Source organism: Solea solea, chromosome 11, assembly GCF_958295425.1.
Source record: "Solea solea chromosome 11, fSolSol10.1, whole genome shotgun sequence".
Lineage (NCBI taxonomy): Eukaryota > Metazoa > Chordata > Actinopteri > Pleuronectiformes > Soleidae > Solea > Solea solea.
The window spans coordinates 10,751,172-10,775,381 of NC_081144.1; the positions used below are offsets into that span (position 1 = coordinate 10,751,172).

The 24,210-nt window shown below is 39.4% G+C and overlaps 1 protein-coding gene across 2 annotated transcripts in view; it reads left to right on the forward strand.

Annotated features, from left to right (window-relative positions):
• The window catches only part of lama5 (laminin, alpha 5), a 73,479-nt gene that overhangs the window by 19,268 nt on the left and 30,001 nt on the right, over positions 1-24,210 (forward strand). For both annotated transcript variants that reach the window (XM_058643255.1, XM_058643256.1), the window contains exons 3-12: positions 10,187-10,304; positions 11,921-12,039; positions 12,359-12,529; positions 12,816-12,913; positions 19,109-19,224; positions 22,323-22,441; positions 22,867-22,957; positions 23,051-23,185; positions 23,268-23,330; positions 23,672-23,812. In XM_058643255.1, coding sequence (XP_058499238.1) covers positions 10,187-10,304; positions 11,921-12,039; positions 12,359-12,529; positions 12,816-12,913; positions 19,109-19,224; positions 22,323-22,441; positions 22,867-22,957; positions 23,051-23,185; positions 23,268-23,330; positions 23,672-23,812 — 1,171 coding nt within the window. The remainder of the gene's footprint in view (positions 1-10,186; positions 10,305-11,920; positions 12,040-12,358; positions 12,530-12,815; positions 12,914-19,108; positions 19,225-22,322; positions 22,442-22,866; positions 22,958-23,050; positions 23,186-23,267; positions 23,331-23,671; positions 23,813-24,210) is intronic.

Genomic DNA, 24,210 nt, shown 5'->3' on the forward strand with positions numbered 1-24,210 from the left:
CTCACCTTCTTTAGACCCACAATTCTTTGGTCCAGAGACAGACACAGACACCTGCCCAACTAGCACCACTGTATTTATTAACACCTGTTTCATCTTGCTTTGAGGATCCTTAATGACCCATGACACTTATGACACTCTCTTCAGGCCTTAAACCTGAAATTAACCATCATGCATTCCCCCAAATTCTACTGCAACACCCCTTAAGCCCTAAGACCTTTAGTCTTATCCCCCTGACGGCCCTTTCAGGATTAAGGATCAGCTTTCATTGTGCCGTATGTTTATGCTTAACTACATCACAGAGTATTCAAACTCTCATGTCATCTGGGACCAGGTTTACTCAGTGTCTAAACCAAGCAAAATTAAAGCAGCTTTACAATATTTTTCTTACTTCTTACTGCTGCCATTGTCAGCCAATCAAACACGCTTCATATCTGAGGTCTTTTCTTGTTTTAGTATATAATCTTTTTGATTATTCGATCTCTGTAAAGTACTTGTGTCAGAATGGCTCTAAATGGTAGAGAAGACATAGTGCGTTCAAGAACTTTGTATGCACACATGTAGACTCTGACTCTGTGCAGGAGTTTTCACATCCTGAGGGGATAGTGAACTGTCAAACAGCATTGTGAAACAGGCAGAAATCTATAGAAAACCTCCTGAGGATAAACTCTACTTGGTTTCACCTCCCTCTCTTTCTCTGTCACTATGTCTTTAATCCCCCCCCCCATACACCTTCATCACCTGTCTCTCTGCTCTTTCCTCACTCTTTCCCTTTCTTATAATTATGTTGCAGCAGTTTATTCAGTATCTTTAAGCAGTCTGTTTTTTCTCTTTAGGTTGGATTATCCTTTTCCTGCTCACCATAAGTCGTTGTATTGTCTTGTTTGTTTTGTTAATTCAAATGTATTGTAAGTCAAACTCAAACACCAAGCAACATGCACAGTTTATTGGTATTTATTCAGATTTGTTCCTTCATATGCATGTGCGTGTTCATCCTCATGCCAAAAGTACATACAGTAATTGTGGGCAAGTTTAAAGTTCAAACTGTTTGCAAATCATTTATTGTGAAACTGAAAACTGCAAAAACCTTTGTGATAAGTTTCATCCCTTCATCTGAGGGCTTTCCACATGTAGGTGAATCTGCTTAATATTTCCTTTTATCCTATTGGTGTTTTATTCACACAGAAACAGTGTTTTTGAAACCCCAAAACTCTTTTCCCAGAGTGGGAAAAGCTCAAAAAACCACCTGTGCGTGCTGTGAATTATGATAATTTCCTTTCTTTCCTTAGTCACCCTAGCATTCTTCATTATGCCTTTTTTCCGTTGATTGTATACATCGTAATGTATGCTCAACATCTTCTTCTCTTGGTGTAGCAGCACTACATCACCTAATGCAGGCCTGGCATATGTGCTACCGTGTTTAGAGTTGTTTTCTAGCATTTCTCTCACCATTCCCTCATTCCTTGTCTGTTCTGATAAGAATTTCCTGAGAACAGGCCTCTGGCAGTCTTTCCACAACAAGAGTCATCCCTGTTATCTCTTCTCATCCTCTCGCTCCTGCTCCTCCTATCTTCCCCTCGTCTGCTTTTCCCTCTCATTATCTTCACCACTCTTCTCATCGTCTCCCTCCTTAAGCTCCTCATCCTCTTCTCCTACTCGCTGTCACCTTCTTTCCTCCGTAGCATTGCGTTTTCTTGGAACTTTTCACTTGTTCATGTCATCATCAGTGAGGTTCTTTATCCAATAATGAATCCTGTCTTACTATAGACAACAGCCAATGTTATCCTTGTTACCTGGCAACATTAGCAGGCCTGTTTAAATGGATTAAAAGTAAAATTGTGTTTGCTTTAGCCCAATTTACTGAAGTTTAATGAGATTTGAATTATTTAAGGCTTAGAATGAAGAGAATTCAAACATTTTTATGTCTTCTATATGTTAAATATCTTAGTTATGAAAACATAACGTAGTTATGAAAACAGATGAGAAATCTGAATAGCTTTCTTATAATCTTAGGACACTCAGCAGTCGTCTGAGTTGAGAAATACTTGTTGGCTTTCATAATTCCGTCTAATTTGAGGAAGCCAGTGTTTCCGACACTCCTGGAATACAACACGTCACCACGTCTTAACTCAGCTCCTCTGTTCGTGCCCCGACACGTACGAGATGGTGTACATGGGCTTTTGCAGAATATTTTAACACTGTGTGAACCAGCCTGACGAGGGAAAGAGATAATAGTCTGTAATCTTGACATTTCTGAGGTGTTTTAGAAACGCTGAGATCACTGGTGGAGCGTGTACCAGCCGGCTCTGCAAATGTTTTGTGATAAAAGTGTGAAGTTTTCCACATCATTAGCCTCCGGGCAGGTAAATGCCACCTGGAAGAGTGTGCAGTTGGACTATGAGGTGATTATTTGGAACCTGCAGGCTGCCATTAGGTACAGTTCTGTACAAGTGTTGAGTGGGGTTTCTCTTCCTTTAATTTACAGACATGTAGGTAATGTCTAGTTCCACTCACCGACAGTAAGTCCATGGCAGATACAATTCAAAGAAAGGTATTTCTTCTTTCCATTTATAAATTAAAATAATAGGTTCACAGGTCAATTAGCTTTAGGCTAACTCTGACATTTTTAACTTTTAACTGTGTTTGTGTGATACTGTATATCCACGCCTCACACTTTGAGTATTTATCTCTGCCTGGACTTACTTGAAACCCAGGTTTAAGATAATATATGCAGTAATAATAATGACAGAAGAAACAATACATGCCACTAATATGTATGCACAGGAAGCATCAAAACATTTTCCATAAATTCGTCATAGGGCTGTCACTTTTTATTCAACATTCAATGTTATTTTAAACATGAATATTTCATGCTGTGGTATCACAGACCATATGAAGTAGTACCTCTTACCGAGTGAATTTGGCAAAGACAGTCGCAGCAGCGACAGCACCTTGGAGATGCAAGCATATGTGTGGTCACAAATTAACCAAAACGTTCAAAGCTGGATTATAAATATCTGTGTGTGCCAGGTACATCTGAGTATGTGTTCCCACAATCAAGTTGAATAATATCGGATATTTAGTTGGGCTGTTTGCCTTGACTATTGGTTGTATGTTTTAACAAAAACTTGACAAACTCGACATTCGTTTTATTTAAACATATGGCCAATGTTACATTACTGCATTTTAGTTAAAAGCTGTTTGTCAGTGATTTTCTGTTCCGGGAGTGCTATATAAAGTAAAATTGTTAATTAGGTCATGAAACCTTTGATGGTTGTGGAGTATTGGGGTAGCGGTAACAGTGGCGCGTAGGGGGGTCTACGGATGTATTTGAAAGAATTACAGTTCTATATAAATTTGTATTAGCTTAATTTTTCTAAAAGATTACAGGCCTCATTTAAATCACAAACCAGCTAAAATGCATCATTTCATTTCAGACCCAAAGTGCCCACAAGTTGAAATATGCTTTTTTTGTGTATGGACACAGGGAAACCAGTCAGCTGTATATCTTGAAAAAAAAAAATTCCATTCGGAACAAACACCTTTGTCTTTTTGTAATCTAGTTAATTTCAATCTTACTGGGCCCCTTAATGCCATGCAAATACACCCAGAAGGAGGCTGTCCAAGCCTAAGAGTCTCTCCGTTGTCTCACAGGATAAATCATCCATTGGTCGATATGTCATAGGCCCTGCTTTGATAGACAGTGAGTGTTGTATTCAACAAGACGTACTCGAAAGAGGCATCTTGTTTTTAAACAGTGAAATCTGAAACGGACAGAAAATGTTCTCAGTGAAATCGAAGAAGAGTTGTGAGCGTTTTCCCTTCAGGAATCCTGGGCAGGAATTCTTCCCTGGAACTCTGGAGGAAGAGTAGATGGAGCTTCCTGAACCCCTGCAGAGAAATGTCTTTATGTCGGAAACAGCATCTGTGTGTGGAGAAGTTGTAAATGTTGACTTTGATATTCATTAACATTAGTGTCAAGACTTTATCTGCGCGGAAGCTTTAAATAAAGCTGCTTTTGTTTCCAAGTAGAAATGACATTGACAGACAGTTATGTTTGTTGCCAGTAACACAAAGTACACAAAGACCTGTGTGCAGTACTTTTTTTATATCCATTGCCTTCTTATGCAGCCTTAGCAACAGTCGAAAACCTGAGAGAGAGACAGAGAGAGAGAAATATAGTGAGAGAAAGGAGATGACTACATGTTTGCCGAGGATTAGGAAAGGAAAAAGAGGCACAACACAGAGACTCTGAGATTGACTTGGAATGTGAGGAATGACCTTCGCTCTCTGGGAGCTGTTCAAGCCTGACACACACACACACACACACACACACACACTCACACACGACACAGCAGTTGTTTATGTGCTGATAGACTGTATAAGGAATAAATCAACCTTGTTTTAGTTCTTTGGAGCTTTCTCTGTTTCTCTGCTTTGTGTGTGTGTGTGTGTGTGTGTGGCAGAAGCAGCTGCTGCTCAGTCTGGCACCACTGGCTCTTTCTTCAGAGACAGAGTGAGACAGATTACACACTGACTGACAGATAATAGGACGAGACAGTGGAAGTAGAATGAATAGAAGGATTAGTGGACAGTTGCAGAGATACTGTGGTAAAAGTTGTCACATTTTACTGTCTGTCCTCTTCACGTGCAGTCTTCCTCATGCTAGAGTCATTAACTTGAGTTCTGTGAACTGGAAACTTGCAAATCACATTGTGGAGAGTTTGCATTTTATGCTGGACCTTATCAAAAGTGTAAAGCTGAGGTGTGTAAATTAAATATAAAAAACACACATTGAATGATAGATTCAAAGTTTTGTCAAACGAGCTTATCTTATTGGATTTTATTCAACATTTCTACTAATTGTAATTAATTCTTTTAATTAATGAGTTTCATCTCTGTAGTGGGGGTCTATAAAATAGAAATGTCTTAAAACAATCTTTTAGAGCAACACGCTTCTTACCAAAACAGTGACTAAATACAGGAAACAAGTAGAAGTACTTGTGGCTGCAGGGAATAGTCCTTTAAATAAAACTGACAGTTGCAGCTGCAGCTCCATCTCCTCTTTACAACACTGCCATTATTCCCTCATCTCTGTCTTATATCGACACCCCCGCCCGCCCCACCACCTCTGGACACATTCCCCAACGCACTCACACGTTCTCCCTGCTCACTCTCGCAAGACGTCCCATTAATCTGTCCACTCACTTGGCTGTAAAGAGATATGCGACACGAATGCAGCAGAACATGCTGCGTTCAAAGTCTGATTAAAGAAGACGTTTGTTCTCAACTGATCTAACTCATGTGATCATTTGTGGTCATTGTACTATATAATGACATGATACATGTTTATGGTGCACTCCAGGAAGAATTGCTCTTAGAATACAGAAGCTTGTGGAGGAGCCTAATAAACTAAAACTCAGCCTACAAACCGTTGCATGGTGTCTACAAATAACAATTGTTTACAGTGCATTCATTTGTTTTGTTAATGTGAAATTGTTAGGATACAAAAGCTTTGAATCAGTTTATATTGATAATTATTGTAATCAACCATCAGAGAGTTAAAGATTGCTGAGATTTGCTGGGTAAATGTTGAAGAAAACAGTGTTTGTGAATTTCCTAATAGACAGAAAACAACAAATGCTTGTTTAACACAGAAAACAAGTGTCTGCTTACAATTAGTCAATATATATTGAACCTTTGTTTTATTCAAATGAACGAAAATATTCTATCACAGCGCTTTTATTATCATTAATCATTATAGTATTATCGTTCTCATTGACATCCCTCAATTTGAACCGACAAAAAAAACATGTTATCAGCCCCCTTAACCATTACTAGTTAATACCTAACCCTAACCTTAACCTAGCCATAATTCAAATCTTAACCAGTTCCTTTAGAAATGAGGTTCTACCTCATCAGGACCAGGTTTTGGCCTGACAAAAAATGTCCTGCCTCACTACAGTGATGTGGTAATCCTATTTTTCAGGCTGGATAATTGTTCTCAAATAACTCTATAATTCAATTAAAATTACATAATCTGTTTTTGTTTCATCACACACACACACTGCCACAGATTATTTGCGCCAAAGTACACTTGATTAGATCTTGTCCCTATTCCAATGAGATTCCAGCCATTCGACTTTTTTACTATTTTTTTTTTTTACCAAAAGCTCTAAAGCTGCATTTGGATGAAGACAATTCCCTGTGTATTTCTTCCAAGAGTTCAATTCATCCTCATAAAAGACCAAAACAATCTTTTGGTCTTTTGGTCTTACCTTATAAACGTCTGTGAAATGAAAGCACAATGTTTTAAAGTTTTCACCCTCAATTCCTCTGTCTCTCTGTCTTGCCCTCTGTCCCTTTGTATGTCCCCTTTCTTATCTCCACGGTTACCTGAGGCACCGGGAATGTGTGGTGCCACCAAGGAATGTGTACAGTTATTAAACCAGCCAGGAGCCAAGTGAACACACACACACACACACACCTGCATTCCTCAGACACTTGTTCGTATAAACCCAGACATCTAACATCTGCTTGCACATTGGTTCATTACGAGGTACGAGGTTCATGTTCATATTTGTGTCTCACCTCATTCACATTCAGCTGAAACACAGCAGGCTTTTCTTTTTTACTGTGGCTTTTAAAAGGTGTTGTGTTTTCATCTTTGAGTTTGGTTGCACTTTATGTTGAGTTTTAAAACCAGACATTGCCTCGCTCCACTTGAAGAGGAGGAGAATTGAAACTTTTTCTGAGAGTTAAAGGGAGGAGGCAGACAGGTGCACACCATGAAAGGAAAGTGTAGAAAAGTATATTTCTGCAGAAAATTGTCGAAAAGAGTATAAAGGAGGCTTTACTGTTCATTATTCAGGTCGGCTAAAGGCAATCCAGTGTACCCAGTTAGAATACAGTCAACCCTGGATGACTTGAACTGATCTCGACTTTGATTACTGATCTATCTGATGATGATGATGATGATAATATCTGATTTTATTCAGCTTCACCTTATCCACTCTCTGCTCATCTGTCATCACAAATTATAAATTAATATACTGAGCGACCGGCCATGTGCTGCAGAACAACGTCAAGCATTTGTCTGTCTTTGGTCTGAGATGACTCAACTTTGTGCTGACCTTTCAGGTTTGAGTGAAGAGACAGAAAAACGATGCTTCAACTCTGACTCTTTACCGTTATAAAGAGACAAAAGCTTCACTGCTTTTGCTTTTTTCTTCCACTATCCTCCTCACTCTCTTGACCAGCCTCTCTTTCACCTCTTGGTCTGGACTGACCTGTTGCTGGTTTCCGATTGCCATGGTAACAGCAGTCTGATTGATGGGTATACAGGCAATTCAGGGAGGCTGACCCGGGAGGCAGCCACTAATCCATAAATCCCATGGAGGGTGTGTGTGTGTGAGTGTGTTGGATAGGAAAACAGGGAACGCTTTTGTTGAATGTGTGTGTGTGTGTGTGTGTGTGTTCATACCAGGCAACAGAACAGACTGACTCCCACTGAGAGCTGGAGACAGACAGCTGAGAAACAGAGGAGAGAGGTGCACGAGTGTTGTTGTAATGCCGGTCTCCATCAGTCACATTTAGGGCTGTATTTGCACACATTTTGGTGATATGATACATATTTTTAGAATTATAGATACATTTAAATTCTACAATATTTAATATTGTAGTATTTTAGTGTGTCTATCATTCTTTACTCCCCATTCACCTTAGTACAGTCACCTCTGTCTCATGTGTGAGTTTACCCGTCCAAAGATAAACATGACAAAAAAGTGTTTTTTTGTCTTGTCTTACATTCTGTATTTTCTGTTTTACATCTGGGTTGTGTGTTTTGTACTTCATCATCTTTCATCTTCATCATTTGTCATGTAGAGGCCAACTGGCATTGGTAACTTTTTAAAAAACAAATGGGAACAGATAAGACGAAGACGATGATTGATTGATTTTGAAGGTGTGTAGCTTTGTTCACTGAACCTCTGTGAAAGTCTCACAACTGTGAATCGGGGCAGAAGTTCAGTTCTGAGCAGCATCACCTGATTTGTCGGCGTGTTCAGTCGTGTGCTTTCAGTTAGAAATGTCTGTTTCAAAGAATCAGCTCTGAACTTCAGGTCAAACTTTAACCCTGGAATCAGAGGAATGCTTCTGGGTTTTTCTTTCAATATCTTTGGCCCTGAGGGACGAGTGGAGGCCTCGCTCTCTGTTTCCTGTCCTTCAGATTGACACACACACACACACACGCGCAGCTTTGGTTAAGCCATTGTTTTTGTTTGGACTCCACTGTGCAGTCTTCAAAAATAAAATGAAAGGATATGTAAAAGGGTTTCATTTAATATTACTTTTGGATTTGGAAAATTTTGAATTTCCAGTTGCTTTTTCTGCTGGTTTAGTCTTACGTTGGTACGTCACACGGAAATGGATGGATGAAATTGATCTTCTGTCAACAGAAAACCTAATGCATTCCTCTCCTCTGTCGTCATCCCTTTGTCATTCTTCTCTCTCATTTATCAGAGTTTGACGAGTGCTAGTTTTTGCACGTGTCTGTGTGCAGGTTGTGATTGTGTGTGTGTGCTTCTTGTAACATGGGCAGAAACACAAGTTGGCCCGTTTTCACTTCCAAGAAAAAAACATCCTGTGTCAAACATGGTGTCTGTGATGTCAGGTTTTTAATTAAATAATGATTAAGTGGATAACCTACAGTTATTAATTAAAATCTGTTAGCGGAACAAACTTATTCATCATCTACACTAACTTTTGATATGTATTGATGTCGAATTTTATCGACATCAATACAGTCTACTTCAATTTTCAAATCGTACGAGGCACAATATTTGTTAAAGCCAAAATGTGTATAATTTTAGATTAATTATTGTCTTGATCTGTACACATTCTACAGGCTGGATAGAAAATCTTTGTTTCTCACAGATCTGCACAAATATCACATAGTAATCATTTTAAATGTGTTTTTCTAGAATCAGAATAATAATGTAAAAATGACCATTTCCTCTCATATGGCGAATCATATCATAATCGCAAATCCTGTCAAAATAATCGCAATCATATATTTATTCGAAATTGTACTAGTAGGAAAAGTCAGGTTTAGTATTTACACATCATCCTCGCTTCTCCCCAGGGCTTTTTTCGATCACTAGTTCATCTAAGATGTGGAGATCGAATAGTCCAACATGTTTGCAGTCATCTCACTTTACAAGTGCAATATGGCTGTTGCCTCCATATAATGCAACGGACGTTTGCTTATATTTAAATGTTAAACACTTGTTGACCTTTCTGTCATTTCAGGTTTATTTTTATTTGAAAATTCAGTTGAAAGAAGCTTGCTGGATGGCAATGCACCTACTAACCTTTAGTCTTTTGTCATGGTCTTTTTTTTTTTTTACCTCTAGTTTTTTTACTGAGTCAGATTTGTAAATGTCACAAAAGAAAAACATGTTACATATTAACAAAGGCTTTACTTAAACTCAGCTTTCAACACCGTCCCTTACAACATACACACACGCTGTCATGATTAGTTACAATGTTATTACGTGCATCACCGTGTTATTTCAAAGTGTTACCTTTCAACCGGGGAGCAATTTTAAGGTCTGACAGACAAACAGTAGATCTGTTCCCTCCTTCCCTCTCTGCCCATGAGATCAGTTTGTCATCACCGTGTACCCAGCGTCAGCGCCTTTCCGTCAGGAAATGAACAAGTAATGACGAGCAACGAAGAGGCTGCAGATGAAAGTAGAGATTATGATGAAGGAGCATCTGGTGCACATTATCAATTCATGTTACAGGACGTTGTACTGTAATTCAGACTGTTATTAATTGCAGTGTGATGTCCCTTGAGACGTTTAACACGTCAACTTTTCGGGTCAATACAAAGGTTAATTGGTTTTATTAGCAGCTGGCCGCTTGTATTTCCTTTTTCCCCTCAATTGTTGAATGGCTTTGATTTGATTTCCTTTGTTTTCTTTTTTCTTTTCTTCTTTTCTCCGGCATTCCTTTATCCCCTGAGCTCCAATTTCCTTTCCTTTTCATTCTCTCCTTTTTCTTTTTTTAGTCTCTTGTATTTTCTGGTTCCTCTTGGCTACACAACCAGAAACATAGCAAACTGTAGATACATTTTGACTTTGATCTGAATTAATGTGAATTTCTTCCTCCCTGTGTGTCTCTGCAGCTCTTTCATGTTGCCTACGTGCTGATAAAGTTTGCGAACTCCCCCCGTCCGGACCTCTGGGTTCTGGAGAGATCTACCGACTTTGGTCAGACCTACCTACCCTGGCAGTACTTCGCATGTGAGTGAAATCATACACATATATGTTTACCTACACAGTACATGTACATGCACATGATTTGTCTCCAGATGTGTCAGGTTATTAGGACCAAACCATTCCATCCGAATTGCTTCATGCTTTCCTAACGTCCCCAGGGTTCAGTTCGATTCCCCGTCTCATCTCAGAGTTTAACAGCAGCCCCGAGGGCCAACGGCTAATTGGTCGATTTGGTTTGTTGGTCAGGTCAGGGGCGGGACATCATTGCATCATTACATCATAGAGCTGCCACCTGATTGACTGTGGCAGCTGTCAATCTAGGTGTCCTGGGGGGGAATTCCAGGCATGTCTTCTAACAGGTCGCAGCTTGAAGAAAATCAGAGAAAGAGTCAGCGGGGTTTTGGTGTACTTCATCTGTGTGTGTGTGTGTGGTGTTTCCACTTGACATTACCTTATTGAAAGCTGCTCCAGGTGTCCAAGATGGTTGATGGACATCTTTGATACAGAATTTGCAATCAGACCCAATGATGTTCTCACAGAGACTCCATGTCTGTCTCATTTGGTCTAAATCAGATGGTGGAGTTCAAATTTAAAAGTGAAAGGAATATAACTGCAAGTGAAAGAGAGAACACACAAGGTACATATATGGTCAATGTGTTACTTAGCTAGGGTTAGGGTTAGGGTTAGAAAAACACTAAAACTAAAACTAGTTTGACTGCCTGTCCTTTTGATTCTCCGTTTTACCAAATTTTACTTTGCTGAATGAGACTTGAGTTTAATTTCTGTCCTCAGTGAGTGTGCACTTCAAAACCTCCAAAGATAATTCTGTCACAATCACTTTGTCCTATCACAAGCTGAAGAAATGTTATGCTGTTAGCGTCTCATAGTCAGACACAGGTGGGGAGGTGTGTGTCTGTGTGTGCGTGTGTCTATGTGTCTGTGGTAAATAGCACAGGGTAAATTAGTATTGGCCTCAGAGTTGTAAATCCTGGACCTGTTTGACAGTTATATTTTGAATTGCTGCAGCTGGTACGAAGCCACACTCACACTCCATCCCAGAGGGAAGATTTGACATCCTGACATTATCAAATCATTATAACATGAATTCCTTATCTTGGTTTTAGTTATCTTCAGTGTTGTCTCCTGTGTCAAGGACAAATCTAAAAAATAAACTGAAAACCTCTCCAGGAAACAAGACACTAATGAATCTGGATGAACTGCTTACAATTTCATGGACTGTAAAGATCATATCATCTACACAAGATCGAGAGTTGTCTTATCGTGCATCTACATTGTTTGCTCGAACCAATAACAGCATCATCCTCTGCTCAGCTTTATTTATACAACAACTAAAACACAGCAATGATTAGTTTTTTTCTCTAAAAAAAAGGACAAGTCAGTGACCTGCAACCAACCCTTTATCATAGTCTGGTTAAGAGGCATTGCAGGTTTGAGTAGCTGTGTAGCTCCAGCTGAGACTGACCTTCACCAAACACAGACCCTTCTACATTGTTCACACTGAAACGCATCATTAAAATGCCACAGGATGGTTCACACTCGCTCTCAACACATGAGGTGGTTTTAACTAACTACAAGCTTTTCTCTCCCTTCCTACCCCCCCCACCCATTTGTGTGTGTAGCCTCTAAGAGAGACTGTATCGAGCGGTTTGGTCAGAGAACCATCGAAAGAATCAACACTGATGATGACGTCATCTGCACCACGGAATACTCCCGGATAGTTCCGCTGGAAAATGGCGAGGTGTGTTTGTGTTTCTGTAGTAAGACTTACGTGTGTGTGTGTGTTTGTGTGTAGTCAGCAGAGAAATGAATTTCACTATTTAGTAGCATTTGCATGAATATCCAGCAATAAATTAGACTGCCATCAGTCATTGTTACCTGGATTATCTTGTTTTAAGACCTGTCAACTCAAAAGAGCCTCTAAACTTAATTTTTTTTAATATTTTATTTATTTTAAATCTTACAGTTTCATAATCACTCCTATTATATCATGAGCATTTTGTGTACACATCTGTGTGTGTGTGTCAGCTGACGAAGCCCTTGTCCTTCTACCTCACTAGATTGTAGTGTCTTTGGTGAACGGTCGTCCTGGTGCTATGAACTTTTCCTACTCACCAGTGCTGAGGGACTTTACCAAGGCCACCCACATCAGGCTCCGCTTCCTGAGAACCAACACGCTGCTGGGACACCTGATGGGAAAGGCTCTCCGCGACCCCACAGTCACCCGCAGGGTAGGAAACAAAACCAGTCACTTTGACTCACTCCATACTTGAAGACACTTATATTTGTCTGGTCTACATGCTCATTTTCAAATGTATCATTCACTTCTTGAAATATCTTCAACCCTCTTAAAAAAAATCACTTTAAATAAGTGCTAAGAACAAAGAATAACACAATCACGTATTTAAGGGTTAATGAGGTTTTTTGAAGAGAGAATTTATGATCTCACCTAACTGTATCTGCAGAAATCCTTTCTCACAAAATGTTAACACTGGGGGTGTTGTTTTTCTTCTCTAGTATTACTACAGTATCAAAGACATCAGCATCGGAGGACGCTGTGTGTGTAATGGACACGCTGAGGCTTGCAACGCCCAAGACCCCATCGATCCCTACAAGTAAGACTACCTTTCACGCACACTCATGTATAAACACACACACACACACAACGTCAAAAATGAGGTTCTGCCTCATTAGGACCAGGCCTCAATCTTTCAAGCCTGAAAAAAGGTTCTAAAGAGGTACCAAAAACGAGGAGACACACACCTAGACAAACAGTCAGTGACTCAGACTTCACTTTTATGATTCACAGACGTGGCAAGCCAATGTTGTTTTGACGGAATAGTGCGTGTTTATGTGCACGCAATAATGAGAATAAAACTTGCTCAGCTCATAAAATGATTTTTGTTAGTATAGCGCTGTGACTCAGACTCTCATCTGCAACAGCACGCTATGAAATCCTTCCCGTGACCTGTGACTCCAATTTGAGTTTCAGGTATTGTTGGCTGTTGTTTTATCTGCTGCTGCTGCTGCTTCCTGCCTTTTGCAAACCTCTAACTTATTTGTGACAACACATAAACCTACTGACAAAACAAAGGATTACATTTTATTTAAAGTGAAAAAAAACCCCATAAAAATTAAGCATTTAAAAGCTCAAGTGTTTTGCCCACAGGGATTTGGCCGAGGCTCACACTAAGACAATTTTGTGAGTGAACAGGTTATGATCCAAGCTCATGCCAAAAGTGTCAAATCAAAAGTGAATTCAGAAGAAATGCATGCTCTGCTGCAAACCCAATAACAAAAAAGAGATGCTGTTGACTATTCCTTTGTCTGTCAATCATGTCCTTTCATCAGTTGCACCATTATCTATCGGCTTGAGTTAAAGCTTGTATCAAAATCAGAATCGGAAATACTTTATTAATCCCTGCAGGCAAATTTGAATTTGAACTTGATCCTTGGATGACTTTTCATCTCACAACTTGCTGCCCTATTCTATTTTTGAAAAGTGATTGATCACTGGCATGAAATAAACCCTGAGATCGGTTTGCCAGAGAGGGATCCACCATTTGTATCCTTCACTGGCGCCTTTGAAATGGGAGAATGCTGCAACGATGCAATCCTCTGATGGATACGACGCCTGACACAGCTACTGATTTAGAACAGCAGTTAGGACTGTGTCTGAAATGACATATTATAACATGATGTTACCAGATCATATCTATGCCTTTTGACATGTTATTCTCTCTTTCCTTATTACTTGTGAACTTTACAAAACTAGAGAGAAAAAGAAAAATAGATTTTAGATTAAAAGGAGCTGGTAACTGAGAAGTTGTAGAGATGCTATTGACTGAGTAAGAAACAGGTGGCAGTGGAGAAATGAGGAACTTCCTTACAAATAGAGGTGTCTCGCCTTTCAATGTACTTTTTATTTATTGGTGAGATGAGAAAGACAAGGTGGAGCTTCTTTACATGCATGTGCATCATGGACTGTATGTGTCTGTGAATTACCAGATAAGTGTAGGTCTCTTATGGCCAGTGGAAGTGAGCAGTGTGTGATTAATATAATAATATGTGTGTAGAGTACATAAGCAGGTGTGAGTGTGCATGTGCGTAGCTGCAGTACCTGGTGGCTGTGGAGGAATTTACAGTAAGCCTTCATTACTTTGTCAAATCCACCTTGAGTTATGCTTAAACATGCATGCCTGCACACACACACTCAGACATGTTGAAGGTATCTGGAGTTGGTCTCTTGGAAAGCCAGTGATGCAGCTCTTTCCTTGTATTTGCACATGACTGATTGGGGAATTAGGGAGCAAAGGAAGGATTTCAGAGGAAGAGTGGGTGAGACAACCCGAGAATGTGATGTACAGTGAAAATCAATGCTCCACTGATGGGAGGTGGTCACCCTGTGACCCTCACATCCCGCAGTGGATAAGAGAGGCTGAGGTTTGATTGACAGCAGTTACAGAGATGCAGGTGCCTTTGTTTTCTCCTGGGGTTACGAGCTATGGGAGTTTTGTCACAACATGGAAGATATAGGATTACAAATGCTACTGTTTTATTATTTTAAATTTATAAGACAGTTTAGTATTTTAGATGGCTAACAGAATTGTTGTTATATTGATACAGATGAAAATGATATTGCAATATACATAGTTTGCGACTTAGTTCCCAACACTCACTATAAGTTGTCAAAATAAGAAAAAAATAGCTTTACCTTCCTCTTTATGTTGTCATGAAACATACAGTACTTGTTCAGTAACTGTCCTTCACCTGGGGTCAGTCTGCCCAGTGCTCTCGCCGCCATAATAACGTCTACGTCTCTCAGTTTTGATGACATTAGCGGAGCAGCTGTAGGTCGCTGCAGTCCTCCTGTCAGCAGAACTGCTATAACACACCTGCTGAATGCAACAACATCAAACAACATGCAGGGTTGATGTAAGTTCTCAGATCAGGCATGAGCTGCTCGACATTCCTTCTCTCTGACACAAAGCAGACGGTGTATCTCCAAACTCTCGATGAGGGCCAGGACGGATTTATTTGAACTCCTTGTCCTGTTTCCTCATTAATCGAACACCTGCAAGCATGGAAGAGGTCTAACATTAATTCAGTGACTCTTGACTCAAGTTTTTCTTTTGGACTGTTTAAAATGCATGAATTCCTTCTGAATCATACTGTATTAAAATCCACTTCATTGTGTGTATAAATTGTGTTTGAATTCCATTTACCAGACTGGGATTATATATTTTTTAAACTGTTTGAAAGGATTCTTTTCAAGATAATTACTTTTTCCATTGAGGTCAATATATTATTTTGAATGCCCAGACGAGTCATATGAGTCATACATTCAACAAGATCAGCTCTGATACATTTCTAAAGTTCAAAAACATTGAAGTTTTGTGGGGTTTTTTACGTCATATTTAGCATGGCTATAACCTCCAGTGAAATACACAGAACCTGAATTATAGTCAGTAAGAAGGAGGTTGACTACCAGGACTACCAGGTCTGGTCACCCACGGCAGTGTATTACCGAGCAACCTTGTCTGAATTTGCTTCCAATAATTGTGGTCATCACTATCGTGTAATGCCAAAAACAAACGTTATCTGGAAGGAAATCATTTCCTTAGTTCAGTTGTGTGGAACGCAGTTTTTTGTGAGACATGTTTGTACTCAGAGTGTTGTAATGGAGAATTGTCATCTGTAACAATGTAGTGAGTCTAGTTGTTTCACCTTGTACGGCAGTTCTTTCTCCACAGTTTCCTTCCTTCTTTTCTTTAGTTATTGTTCCGACACCTCAGTGAAGCCCCAGAAGAGAAGTTTATTTTCTCTCCCCCAACCTTCACAATCACACACACACACACACACACACACGCATGATTAGACTTAATTACACTTAAACACACACACACACACACATGCACATGTACACACACACCAGCTGGGCTAATGATTAACCCAGATGTGGCCTCACATCTCTGGGCTCTGAACCTGAACTGGAAGTGATGCAGCAAAGTGAAAGCAAATGGTGCTGAACAGAACGAATTATTGACCAAGCAGCCAGATGGTAACAACATGATCCAAATTGGTGTATAACATATTCCCAATTAACACTTTTCAGATTGATTTTAACAGCTTGGCGATAAGGTGAAAGCTAAATACTTAATACGTGTACGGCAAAGGCCAAAAAGTACACAATTTAGATAAAGCATCTAAAATAACCGCAATCTAAATTCATGATATTTGTTTAATAATGTAGTTTTTTTTTTACAATAAAAGAGTGCGAGAGAGCGAGAATCCAGGCGCCAGAAATGATCCACTTTGAAGAGAAACAGTGTATTTTTGTTTGAGTGTGATCTGTGTGCGTTACACATCATCAGCATAGAGACACACTCTGTTAAACTACCATACATTGCCATGGCAATGTAAACACTTTTCTCTATAAACAAGTACCTTGGCTCACACTGTGCCGGAGACATATTAAAGTGCACGTAATTCATGAAATCTGAACTGTACAATTACACTTGTTAAAATATCTCGGTGTTGATTAAATTACACATAATCGTGTTTTGGAAGATATTTTATACGGCAGTCTTAAGTCGCTGTGCAGAAAACTGTTGTTGTGTCGAAGAATCAGTTTTAACCCGTGTGTGACAGATTGATGGTAACATATGGTGAATTAAATATCTCAACACGGTTTATCACTTTATTATATTTTACTTCTTCATCATCTAATCTTAAAGTTATTGTTTATTTTGTTAATTTTGTGGACCCTGCCTACTGTAGCTTTAAGACCGACTGTGTACAGATTAGATGATTTTCATACGACTACCTTTCCTTTGCTTTTGATCAATAATGCTAGTAGTTGCACTGCTTTAAATAGTGCCATACTGTAGCTTTCTCCAGTTACCATCTAAACAGAAATTAAGGCTTTTTTTTAGAAACAGATCTGCTTTTAATTAACTATTGTTTGCAGGAATACTTATAATTTTCTGTTGTACATTGTCAAATGTGTGCGCTTACATGTAGGTAATTTAATCAGCTTATTTTTCAGTTGTAATCTTAACATTGTTTTCATCCTTTTTGAAGACATGTTTAAACATCCGTTATCGTTTCACCGCAGCATGTTAGAAAGGAGGAATTCATATAGTCTCAGTTGGTTGTCTGTATGGTTGTGTTTGGACTGAAACAGCTCGTATGATGTGTCTTGCTTGAGCGCGTGTGAGTGTATGAACGTGGTACAGACACCCGTCAAACACAGTCCACGCCTCTGCCCGAATCTGGATCAACACACACACTTGAGAGCGTCAGTGAGGCCCAGTGCTGCTCTGTTCAGTGTTGACAAAACACAGACTCATCCTGTACTGCATTCAGAGCAACAGCAGGTCATAAATTCTATCTTAGTTAAAAATAAGTAAAAGCAAAAAAACTTTTAACGTAAGTTAATGACAGACGAGCGCTTCATGGGTGTAACTTGGTGAAACCATTGTGAATTGATGGATTTAATAACAACGGATTCACCTCCTGCGAGTAATGCTTCAGTCAGGAAGCTGCGGGTCCACGGCTCATAAATGAAACCAGGAAGCAAGTCCGTTCGGGCTCAAACCCTCCATTTAAAGTTTGTTTTTGTAAATGTTTGAATGCAGTTGAGCACCAGTGAGGGAAAAGAAAGAGGAATGGAGAGCCAGAGAGGTAGAGGATGCATGCAGGAGCGTGGGAAATAAAGTATGTGCAAGTGACAGAGAATGAATTGATCTGGTAGTGAAAAAAGGTGAAACACAACACACAGACCAGAGAACAGAGAACTCGGGACCCACTGCCCTGCATGTTTTCAATGTTTCCCTGCTCCAACACACCTGATTCAAATGCACAGCTCGTCAACAAGCTCTGCAGAAGCCTGATAACGAGCCATTTAGATGTGAATCATATTTGAACAATGCGATAGAACACAGTAGCCTATTTCATGGTCAAAGTTGTATCTATGAACATTATCTATTAAGATACTCGAAGAGGAAGAGAAGAAAGACATTCATTCATTTTTTGATAATATGGCAGGATTATTTTCTGAATGAAATAAATGTAGGACCATTATGAAATATGTAAGGCTTTGACTGTTGGTCTTTTGAAAATAACATTCACTTTTCCTTTGTAGCTACAAATTTAATGCACATTGCTACCTCATCTTTCACCTGGACCCTGAGTTACAGGTGGGGTCATCTGACATTTGTTTTCATGCTTGTTTAAGGACTGGGGTCAAATGAGTGGAAGGGGAAAGGAATAACATTTTGGGGGGGATGATCCTCTTCATCTTTTTAATCCCACTTCTCTCTCCCGTGACTCCAGTCATCTGTGTTTGTCGCTCACTGACCAGTGAAGACGCCTCGGAGAGACGAGAGAATAGCGTGAAGAGGGTTTTTTTTCCTGCCTTCCTGCTGTGTTTTTTGCCACACTCAACAGGCAGCAGGTTTACAGACTAATCAGATTAAAAGCCTGAGTGAAGCAGTCAGCCACTGTTGATGAAGTAGAAAGATTAACTCTTTCATTGTTGGGGGGAGGGTCTTTTCCCACTTTTCACCTTTCTTTCACCCTCGTCTTTCTTTCTTTCTGAGTTATAGAAGAATGTCAAAATACAGTATGTTTTACCCAAAACACGACTACCTGAGATAGATACATACCACAGCATACTTTAGCCTTTTGTGAGTGAAAGAGTAAAAGTGTCACATTCAGAGGTTAAGTCAAAATCAGACCGTATCCTTGCATCTGTGCCAATTTTAAAGCTCCTTGTTGTTTTCTCATATTGTTGCTTTTGTTCACAGGTTACAGTGTGACTGTCGGCACAACACCTGCGGGGTCTCCTGCGATCAGTGTTGCCCAGGGTACAACCAATTGCCGTGGAAACCGGCCACAACCTACAGCGCCAACGAGTGTGAACGTGAGCAGAGCCTGATACTATGCATGCCTTCACAAAAGAAGCACTCATATTGAACAAACACACGCACACACACACACACGCACACACACACACACACACACACACACACACACACACACACACACACACACACACACACACACACACACACAGAGGGTTAACTCACTGATCCCTGCAGAGGAATGTGTGTTCTTTCATGTGCTAGTCCAACAGAACAAGAAGACTTTTGATTTGCTTCTCCACTCAGGAAATATTGCACACATATGTTTCTGTATATTCTGTACATGTACATAAACATGCTCAACATGTGTTAGTACATTAATGTATTAAAAAACTATAAGTGGTTTGACCATGAGGGTCAAAGAGAATGTGGTCCCCTCTCAGACAAAGTCTTAAAAACTGTAGTCTACCTTCCAACATGATTCTGTTATTTTATCCCATATACATTTGAGCAAAGCTCTAATATTTGTGTTTGCTGTAACATTGGACTGCATCGAACACATAAAAAAGATGGATGGATGGATGGATAGATAGATAGATCGTCTGCTTTTTGTGTTTACATTTCCTGATGCATACACTGAGTCTGGAGTTACACACAGTAGCCTTAACATACACAAAGTAAATGTCTGAAGAGTGACTAACTGGTGTTCAGTTAGTTTATAAAGTAAATCTCTTAAATCTCTGTTTACTTTAGACATTCGTGATTGATTTTCGTCACGATTATCTGACGACCGTGCCCCCGAACAATCTCTCTGAGTGATCTGAGTTCGAGTCAGGGTGAACGTGGTGTTGTCCCAATGCAGATCTAAAGCTGCTGTTATATTAAACATGGGATAACATGGGTATCACAGGAGCAAAGGGGTCAGCTTGATCTGAAAAAAAATGTGTTACTTTTAGAGGAAGACATTCAGAAGACAATGGTGGACTGAAAGATGTCATGATTAAAATCTTGATATAACTCTTTCTTTGGGGTCCATTAATCAACAATGAATGATTAATAGCAGCTGCTTGGCGGAGGCATAGCCCTGTACAACTAACTGCTAGGTGGTCATGGTTCACCACAAGAGTGCAGGCTGATGAATCAGCCTGTGTGAGCAGTTGTATCATGTTTACTGCGGCTCAGTAGCAGCTTATCAAAGTCTGACAAATATCTCGGCTCAGCCCTAAGACCTTACAGTCTTCACGGAGGAGCGGCAGCATAAACCAGAGGCCGGCAGGTCAATGAAATACAAACTGAGTGAGGATATATAGGATGTAGTGTTTTTGCTCAATCCATTATAGAGATTAATGGCCTCTACTGCTTTGATTTAGTTGTTGTGTAGTAATAGAATAGAATAGAACAGCCAAGAGCATTCACACACATCCAGTAAGCAGGCAACAACAAAGGGAAAAAAATCTCAAACACACTACAATTCAAACACGATAAAAAGATGTGAATGGATTAATAACAATAATACTAATAATACTAATAATACTAACTCATAATACTCAAAAAACTCTGGATGACTCTCATGACCCTGTCATCACAAGGTGACTCACTCTGTTTTTTTCTTCACTGATCACTACACTGATTTGTAAAGCTGTCAAAAGTATGTTTAGAGCCTTTTTGTTATTTAAAGAAGTCTAGTGTGGCACACGTCTGAAAAAAACACTTATGTACTATCAGAGCAGAGCTGGAGGATAAGGAGCGCTGCTTTATTCAGCCGGCACCTCTCAGGCGCTGGGGGACAGATAACAGAGAAAGACTAAAGAGCAAAAGCTGCTTCTTAATCATGCAGTTATCTTTCTTTTGTCTCCAAGTAAGTTTAAACTAGAGTCTGACAGTTCTCTTGATTCGCTGATGAAAATATTGGTATGTACTGTGTTAACAACATCTTGAAATCATTGCCAATTATGTTTTTAATATATTGGATGATCTATCAATATCAGAAAGTTTGTAATTCTTAATATCAAATATGCAAATCCTCCAGTTGAAACATACATGTACCATCTTTTGTATATGATACTAAGGTCAAATTGTCTTTATTCATATATACTGTAATGAAGTGTTTCACAGGGACTTAAAGCTTTCTTGTCCTTCTTCTTCTTCTTCTTCTTCAAAGGTTGTCGTAACCTGCAGTTTAGCGCTTTCTTCCTATATTTAAAACACCAAATATAATATTTTAAACATCTGCTCTCAAAACCAGTTTTCACAGCGACAACTGGATGAGAGGTCGTTAAAGTAAAAAGTGAAGTCGAGTAAATTATACGGTGAACCTCAGAGAATCCAGACGCCCCACAGCAGCATCCAAATGTGTAAAAAAATCAAAACACATAATCTGGTATTTTAAAGATGCAGCTGAATTATGTGAAACAAATAATCAAGACGAAAGGAAGTTTAAGGAGGAAGAAAAATAAGTTTGCGTTAACCCTAATTTAATCTGGCAACCCGTTCTCTTGAATCTTTCAATGAAATCTAAAAATAGTCGCCAGTCAATAGACCCTAAATGAGGCTGCACCGTCTTAAATGACGGTCTTTGAAATATAAGCCTCATCTCCCATGTTCAGACATCAGTATCTAATAACTAACTCTCATCAAAATGTCCCTTTAAGAATTATGTCTGTGAGTGTTAGTGAGTGAGTGTGTTAATTACAGCCTCTCCTCTTTCAGTTGTCTTTCTTGATTTGTTTGGAAACATAGTGAATATGATCCTCAGCGTGTGATGTATCGAGTGTATTTGAAGTGACTTCAGAGGAGCAGACTGAGATTAATAACAGGGTGTTTCACGTCACGTTATATCCTCTGGTTTTTGAAAGGACATGTTTAATTATGTTTATCAGTCCAGGTTTTTTCCTCTTTATTATTCTCCTTTTTAATGTTTGTTCCTGCTTCTTGTTCCTGCTTCTTGTCTCTAGTCAGGGTGTGTATGTGTGAGTGTGAGTATTTGTCAACATCAAATAAACTATTTATAAAGTATGTGAATAATAAACACATATGAAATTCACAGTTAAATCAGTTCAACTTTTACTTGCTATGAAAACGCCACAGATAATAGAAATAAATGAAATAAATGTGTGTTTATTGTCAGCCTATAATCAGAACTCTTGTGCGTTTTCAGCGTGTAACTGTCACCGCCACTCGTTTGACTGTTACTACGACCCTGAAGTCGATCAGCGGAGAGACAGCGTTGACACCCACGGACACCACAGAGGGGGAGGAGTCTGTCTCAAATGTCAGGTAACTAACAATGGACAGTGTGCATTTCCACTGCAGTAACCCAGGTCTTAATTAAGTTATTTTTGCCCCCAAAAAAGTTCTCATTTGATTGATAGTTGTTTGTGAAAGCACAGGAACCTTTGGGGCGGGGCTTGTGTTGCTGAAGATGCCTTGTATGTTACACCTGGTGGAATGGAGTGGAACAGCCTGTTGTAGCTCCTGTTGAAGTTGTAGTTGTTCATGTGTCAACAGCCTGATTTTTTAGACTATAACATCTACAATGTTCAGAAGTATTTACCAGTCGCAGACAAGAGTCGTGGACAATTAAGAAAAGATGTTGCTGAGATCAAAAGTGTCTGTCCGATTGTAGAAAATTCTTTATTTTTCAGTTTTAAAATCCAAGTTAGTTACCTTTACCTGTGATGATGAAATCTGTTGCTTCACAGCATCACACCACCGGAGTCAACTGTGAGCGCTGCATCCCCACTTACTACAGGTCACCAGACCAACCTATCGAATCTCCACAGGCCTGTTCACGTGAGTGACAGTCGTCCTTTAGATAATATGTGTGTCATTAGACATGAAACTGAGGCGTGTTTTATTTACTGTGCGTCCATGTCTGTGCCACAGCCTGCGACTGTCAGTCAGAGTTTACAGATGGCACGTGTGAGGATCTGACCGGTCGCTGCTTCTGCAAACCAAACTACAGTGGGGAGAACTGTGACTCCTGCGCCAGCGGCTTCATCAACTTCCCTGACTGTTACCGTGAGTAGCAACAACAACAACAACACAAATTCTTAAACAAGCAGTTGCAGAAAGATTAACGTCACTCTTTTCTCTCCCACAGCTGCTCCTACCTATCCCACTAACAACAACAACGGCGAAGCAAAACCAGCAGGGGAGATAATCAGTAAGACTTTAAATTTAATCTTCCTGGTGCTGTGGAGCAGTAGATTCATTTATCTCTGTATCTTTTTACACTTTCTTCTCACTTGTTGTTTTTGTTGAGGGCTGATGAGGTTTGGGAAAATCGTTGTTGTTTGAATGAAATATAATTGGAATGTGATAAAATAAAGTAAACAATGTCCCATCTTTTTTCATATTCTGAACCACCTGCTCTTATCTGCTTCCTCATGTTTGCACCATGTTATGCAGAAGAGAAAAGTTCTTTCCCATCATAGAGAGTAACTTTCAGAAAGAAATATAACTGATAAAGGAATAAATGCAACAATGGTGATGTTTTCTGTGCAGACTGTGAATGCAGTGCAGCAGGAACTGTGGATAACTCCTGCAGGCCGGACCCTCGGACTCGAACATGTGTCTGTAAACCCGGTTTCACTGGTGACCACTGTGACACCTGCGCTCCAGGATTCTATGGACTCAACTGCCAGAGTGAGAGATGCAGACAAATGGATTGTAAAAATTATTGATTTAGTTATGTTTCAATAACTAAATCAATAATTTTTACAATTTACTCACGTGAAGTCTATGAAACATCAAAGAACACCAAAACATTAACTTACTAAGTCAAAACCCCCAAAATAATCACTTTACCTGAAATCACTTTTAATGAAAAGACCACCCATATTTATCACCTGTGGTAATTTGATCAATTTATTAATTTGATAATAATTTGATTTAACCTTATTTAACAGGGAACATAGCTGAATTGAAACACTCCCATTAAGATAGAATAATTATTGTTTATTTAAATTAAATTAAATTAAATTAAATTAAATTAAGGCTGACTTAAATCTTTATCTTCCTGGATAATACAGCGTTATGTCACC